General features: G+C 47.3%; 1 protein-coding gene across 1 annotated transcript; it reads right to left on the bottom strand.

Annotated features, from left to right (window-relative positions):
* Positions 1-460: 460 nt before the first annotated feature.
* Positions 461-1,168, bottom strand: KRP23_1766 (uncharacterized protein; the record flags this gene model as incomplete). The annotated part of the gene is made up of 1 exon (XM_067886420.1): positions 461-1,168. One exon carries the CDS (start codon positions 1,166-1,168, stop codon positions 461-463), a length of 708 nt encoding a protein of 235 aa, XP_067749099.1.
* Between the last annotated feature and the right edge of the window lie 5,883 nt (positions 1,169-7,051).

Raw genomic sequence — 7,051 nt, 5'->3', positions numbered from 1 at the left:
GAGAGGCCCAAGTCCCAGCGTGCTGAAGACATTCGCACAGAAGGACAAGAACTCCTCTTTCAACCGCTTCAAAGGACTACTCGGAAAGAATCCAACCAAGCTCACCCAAAAGAATGTCGAGGATCTCAAGAAGAAGAGCAAACTCAAAGGACTACTGAGCAAAAAATCATCGACTCTCAACAAAGAGAGTGCTGGCATACTTCGGGGGTATTTGGCCAAGAATGGCATGAAGCGGGTCTATATAGATGCCGTGATGGCAGCTTTGGAGTAAGTGCACTCGCAGTCTTGATCTATGCTCTTGCTACTAGCGCACCGAAGTAAGGACGACTCTTTGATTCGACCAATGCAAAATACTACGACTCTTGTCGTTTATGGTCATAATTCAATAGTAAATCAACCCACTCAGATTTCATTTGTTTGTTCTGGACGCCCGGGCGCTTGATGCAGAATTGCTCACCTTTTACAACCCAACTAACGCAATGGAAAGAAAAGTTCCCATCATAGCCAAGCAGATGAGGCCGTAGAAGATATTCCAGTACTTGTCAGGGTTGCCACGGTTCTTCGACAGAAAGGTTCCCACACGCTTGAAATCCTTCGGTGTCGCCTTGGACGGGTCCTTCCCCAACAGTGACTTCGCTTTGCTCAAACCAGGAGTCTGCTGCATCAGCTGGACGTCCTTCTTGGTGATCTCCGCCGGCTTCTTTGAGAAAACCGCCTTCAGTTTCCCGAATACAGGGTTTTTCTTGAAGAACGAGACGTCCTTCTCCGTGAGTTTCGGTTGGTTCTTTCCCAGGGCCCCCACGAGTCTGCTGCTAGCAGGGTTCTTCTGAGCAACTGCCATCATCGTGTCGGAAGCGAGATTCTTCTGTGGCAAAGTCTTCAGCGCCTGATTCTTCCGGAACAGGTTTTTAAACTTGAAGAAGTCGAAAACGCCTCGCTCTTCCTTCTGCTCATCAAGGGTCTTCGAGTCAAAGGCATGAGGTTCAGTTGTGGGGTATTTTGAGTCATTGTCTCCGCTTGTGTCATTCTTGTTGACTACCGTGGGTTCAATGCGATCGATAGCAGTCTCTGCGTTACCTTTGTGGGTGGGTTCGTCGGAACGGAGGCCATAGCAGGTTGAGGCAAAGAGGACCAGCACAAGAGCCAAAAGATAGCTGGTAGTACGCATGGCGGCTTCCTTGTGGCAACGGAGGTTCGAGGAGTACGAGGCTTAATTTTGAATGAAACACGCGTGCCTAAGCTCTGTCTCCTGCGCAGCACTGCAAGGATGAGTCATCCTTGCCACCACAAAAAGTTGCAAACATGACATGTGTGGTCATCAACGAGACCATCGACGACGACCTACCTTATCGATACATACACGAGTAGTGTCCGACTCTCATTTCTGCAACGGTAGTGCGATTGGACGTAAAACGAGGTGCACAACTGTACATACTGTAGAGCAACTGCAAGCGTTTTCAAGTATCCGAGGGCGGATGTCATGGGAGTCAGAATCTGTCAAGTGTCAAGAGCCCGACAGAAGATGTCTTACACAGTAATCTTGTTCGTGCAGCACAGTCAACAAGGCACCAGATTATCTTCCATACTTAAGTACAGATGTCCCCGGCAAATGTGCAACTGCAAGCCGCAATTTACCTCGCACAGGTAGTACAGATGTGCATGGGGTGTGCCTTATCAATTCAATGTACATTCATTTGTCGGAATACACTTGTTCCTTGCCTTAGGTATTAAAAACCGAATCGTGCTTATATTGTATTTCCCGGGCTGTAAACGACAGCTCTAGCGCAAACGACATTTCGAACTTGGTGCTAAATGTGCCCCACAGTTTCCATACCAAACAGATGCAAGTGTGCAAAAGCATGGGTGTAGCTGCTACCAAAACATTGAAAGCCAGGGCATAACTTATCCCATGATCACTAGTTGCAATCATGGGATTCACAAGGGTAAACACAAACGACGTGGTCACCGCGTAAACGCACATTACGTTGTCATCCTGAAACCCCAGGCTGTACGTACACAACAAATGTGTAGCTCAAGTACAGCATGGGGCTCCACCGATGGCCGGAATGGAACATAGTACATTCCTTTCCGAAGATTTGTGAGCGTCATCTGAAGTCAGCATTGCTTTGAGCAGCTTAAACCCAGCAAAACTTAGCGGAGAATTGTCTACTGTGCGTCATTTACAGAACGAATATGGGATTTAATATAGTTTTTGACCATGCCAACACTTTCTACACTTCGATTTCCGATTATGTAGACACACCTACCGGTAGGCTAGAACTCTTGAGCTTCGTCTAGAAACTGTAATCCCTCATGGACCTCGTCCCGTCGGCAACATACTACGACTTAGAAAGGGTAGCTTTCGTAGCCAACTCCAGCGGACATTGACCCACCCAGAGTCTGAGCCAGACTGGTCGAAACGAGCTGTCGGAGACACAAGCTGACGACATGAGAACTGGCTCAGGCACTGGTTCCGATGTGCACGAACACAGACAAAAAAAACACTTCCGCAAAACTCAAGATTTACAGCTACAACCGGTTATTGACAAAATCATAACCAGAGCAGGAAATTCAATCTGGGGAGGAGCGGCTCTTACACAGAGCCCTAGCAACCTATGGGACCGACACGGACTCTTCACAGACTTTCAGAACTGGGCACTCTATAGAGTGGCAATCGGAGCACTCAACCTCTGGCACACGGGACGAGAAATCAACCAAGGATGTCAACGAGAAGGCTGCACAGCCACCTATGAGACGATCGACCACGTAGTTTGGGAATATGCACATGCACAAGCAGCATGGGCACAATGAATCGACAAATAGACTGGAACAACAGCTAGCAACGACAGACGACAAGAACTAGAAGAGGCAAAGGGTCACGGACAGACCCCCCCCCCCCCAATTACGACAGAATTTCTATCAGTAGCTCAACAATGTATTACCCGATGGACAACGCACCACACAGTAGCGATGAACACATTGTGGAGAATCTGGACATCAGCACAAACCCAGATGAGCAAGTGAACAAAGGATGGTTTTTACTCAGAGAGGAAACCGATATGACATGACACGGAGTGACAGCATCAACATCAGGTTCCCGACCCAAGGAACCCGACAAGCCAACGCGGTGGAAATACTGGATAATGGGCTCCAAAAACTAAAGAAGTTCGGACACTGACACAAACCCACAAGACTCGACAATTCCACCTGCAACAACCCAGCACAACAACAGACCCGATGCAAAGCTACTTGTCCAACTTCAAATTACGAGATCAACCAGAACCATCACCTCCCAGACAGAGGCACGACATCAAGTCGCGTCTTTTATATTATCAAAAGACTTCTATAGAAAACACATAAACATCAAATAGAAGGCCACTTAACCACCACTGAACGAACCGAGATGCTCTGGTGTTTGTTCTACGCAAAATCTCTCTAAGGAGAGTCACTAGTGCAAGGTTGCATGTGCCAGCATTCGTATTATCTTGTTGTGTAGTATCGTCACGTTTGCTTAGTCTCCTATTACGATACCTTATCTGCCGCCACGGAACGTGCATATCGGTGTGGCCTGCAGCGACGAGAACAGTTAAGACAAGAAGGCAGCTCTCGGATATGTGGCTGAATCTCTGATGTGAAAGTTAGAGATCCAGTTCAATTCGCGGTCAATCAGAATGGTCAAACACATAGGCTAAATGCCAATAGTACGCTCTGACTTGATACGGTTGCTGTTCTCGACAAGAACCAATGCCAAATGTCAAAGAGTGTTTGGTGAATCAATACGAAGATCATAATGGTCGACGCAAATGGAACATTTGATTCACAGTCCTACTTTTACGCACTGCCATTCGACAGCAGTCCTTCCCAAATTAGCATCACCACGTAAGCCTTACTTCCTTTTGAGATACACTTCTCGAAGAACCGGAGGCGCTGAGAACGAAAAAATCTTGGAAATGACGCTTTCGTCCAATCGATGCAACGAGCACCACCTGTTTGATGCCGCATGTTTCGTACTTTCAGGCTCTTTCGATAATGCTTGCCGGGACCCAACAACGCTTAAAAAAGCGAGTTTGATTGGCATTGGTAGCTGGAGCGACCGATCAGTGGGGTTGTGATGATACCTCTAAGTACTGGTAATGCTGAGATGGTACACACACCTCAAGACATTCCAGTCTTTGATTTAGTTCCAGTACCGCAGCATTGCTACCACAGTCCTCTCACGTAGCCTCTCCTCATCATTTTCATACAGATGAACACGAAGCCAGCGGATAATCGGAGCGAGCGGGTTACTCAAGTCAGTCAAATCCTGAGCCAGCAGCAGATCATCGTCCAAATGACAACTCAACTCAGAGACTAGTTCATGTCGAGCACGGTATTCACTGAAGTCTAACTGTGCTTCAGCGATAGCCCCGCAAAGTGAAAGCTTTTCGAGATTGGGGCAACTTTGAAGGATCTTATTAACATCCGGCTCCATCGGTAACCCTGCCAACGTCAGAGACTTTAGCGGACCGCCAACCGTTCTGATAAAGTGAGGAAGACCAGTAGACATGGCTGCCTCTGGATCAGGATTCCATAACCTACGCGGCGAAATAAATCGAATCTCCAGTGATGATACACCACCCAAGCTTTCTTGCACCGATGGGTTACTCGAAAGTATCAGATTTCGACGCTCAACGTTGCCCAGACCAAAGCCAAGAAGTATGACGTTCACCCACTTGCTTTTACCATCATCACTAAAAAATCGAAGTGATGGTATAGGAATGTCAAAACTAATGTCATCAACGTCCAGGATAGGCTGTCCATCCATATTCATTTTCGATCGAATTGGAGAACCGGACTTCAACGTTGCGTCTCGTTCCGGGACCAGACTAGGTAAGTTGCCAAAACACATATCTTGCTCAGGATGATCGGACTTGAGAATAGCAGCAAAGCCCTCCATGTCCTCAATGCTCAAGTAGCCAATCCAGACCAGTGAAAGCGATTCTATTGACGACCTCGTGCGCACTCTCTTGGAAAATATTCCGTAGGCCAACCACTGCCCGGTGCCCACTGATTCTGGGGTAATTTGGCCCTGCACAAAAGTTTAGAGAGAGCTTTCGTACTGTCTGACAGACGACCATCGCTGATGGCACTTGTTCAAAGTCATACATCATGAAATCCGAATAGTCCAGAACGATTTCGTCAATCTGGCGGGAGCTTACTACCTGATTTGTCGTCTCACTTACAGAATACCAGTTTGTGTTCCTCAGTTCATGAGTGCGATGGGTACTGTCGAAAAGTCGTGACAACAGCTTCCTCAAAGCAACTCTTCTCGTGCAGTATTCGAGTTCTTCCGCCACCACCAGCCGCACTGAAAGTCGTGAGAATCGTACACTGCTACGTACCAAGTTTCCTATCACATCGGCCATTTCAAGAGAAACTCGACTGTCAGAAATATCTACAACCAGTGGTTCCAGAACAAAAGCGCATCGCAACTTTCCATTTTCCACGTCTGCGGTTCTCTTCTGCTCGTAATCCACCCACTGCTGTCTCACGACACCTTCAGTGGCTTGAATACTTAAAAGCGGGTTTAGATACCCAACAGGCATCCTTTATCTTCTGGAGATTGGTTCCTCCATCCTTATAAAGGCCAGATCATTTGAACTGGAATCTTCAACTCAACCCCTCGCTGCTTTAGCTTCAAATCCCCACTCAACGTTGCGATCTTCTCCAAAGGCTTCAAATACTCGGGGCTTGGATTGGCGCGTTGGTTAATGCCACAAAATCAAACGATATCTTGCTCCAGCATTTCAGTATCTCTCTCCTCGCTTTCCGTGATATACAACACTTCCACCTTCTCTTCATATTCTTGTTCTCCTGGGTTTCCGAAATTCACTCCGCACTTCTTCTCATGCAGAACTCTCCACCCACTTTTGTCGACATAGGCAACAGCTGCTAAATGTGCCACAGCGTCACGAATTTGCTGAAAATAACCATGAAATTCCGCGTCGTTGTTGTAGGGCGTGCCTCTTAACGTTAAATTTCTGTCTCCCATCGAGGTGGCGTCAGTGTCGAACCGCGTGGGGACTTTCACTAGGAGGTTGCGTTTAGGGGGAGTTTGGTGCGTGGCCTGGAGATACACCGTGTAGGACACTCGCCCTCGTAGAACGGCGCACTATGGCGCCAAGACGGCCCTCCACTCCCACACATGGCAATCCACATTCTCAAAAGTACTCTGTAGGTATCCCAAAATTACAACGTGGGCACGAAAATGGTCAACCCTAGAATTCCAAGTCAGAGCCGGTTTGGTCGATGCTTGGCAATACTATTATAGTATCAGCGTTAGCACAGAGTGACTGATGTAGGCATCCGTATTCTTGGGTGGTTAAAATTTATAATACGTTCGTCTCGACGATTTGCGATGAGGTCAACTTCCCCAACTTCAAATTTGGAGCGTAGGCTTTGAGATAAAACACCATTGAAAAAACCAGTTCTTCGGGGTTGCAAATGGCCTTGGCTGAACGGCTGTCCTATCCGAGAGTTAATGCTGCAAGCACCACTGTATTCAAACTCGACTTGCGTCCAAAAGCCCGCACATCACTCCCGAAGGTCATTCTGTGTTGCAGTGCAAGTTAACGATAAACATTTTGTCCCTGATCTTCACGCAGAATTAGTGGAAACAGCGGGAGGTGCTGCTGTTTTATATTTTAAAAATAATATTAATAATAAAGTACCGGCAGCAATATGGCGCAAACATGTTGCCAATCCCGAAAAAGATCCAAGCCGGTTCGAGTGCCGATCTCTCCCGAAAGCGTGTTCTGAATCCTATGATGACGGTACCGGTTCGAGTGCCGATCTTTCCCGAAATCGTGTTCTGAATCCTAGTGACTGTACTGGTACCGCGAAAGGCTTCATTTAATGACGGTTGACAAGGACTAAAAATTATGTAGTTGAGGTAAGTGAAAACAGCAAAGTTGCGGTGGCGAGTTGACGTGGTTTTAAAGTGTAAACTTCACATTTTAAAAACCATGCCAGGGATCGCCAAACGCTGCAAGCACTGCTTTGGCGATCGCTG

Source organism: Phytophthora ramorum, assembly GCF_020800215.1.
Source record: "Phytophthora ramorum isolate Pr-102 chromosome Unknown Phyram_PR-102_s0002, whole genome shotgun sequence".
NCBI lineage: Eukaryota > Oomycota > Peronosporomycetes > Peronosporales > Peronosporaceae > Phytophthora > Phytophthora ramorum.
This window is presented reverse-complemented; position numbering and strand designations above follow the sequence as displayed.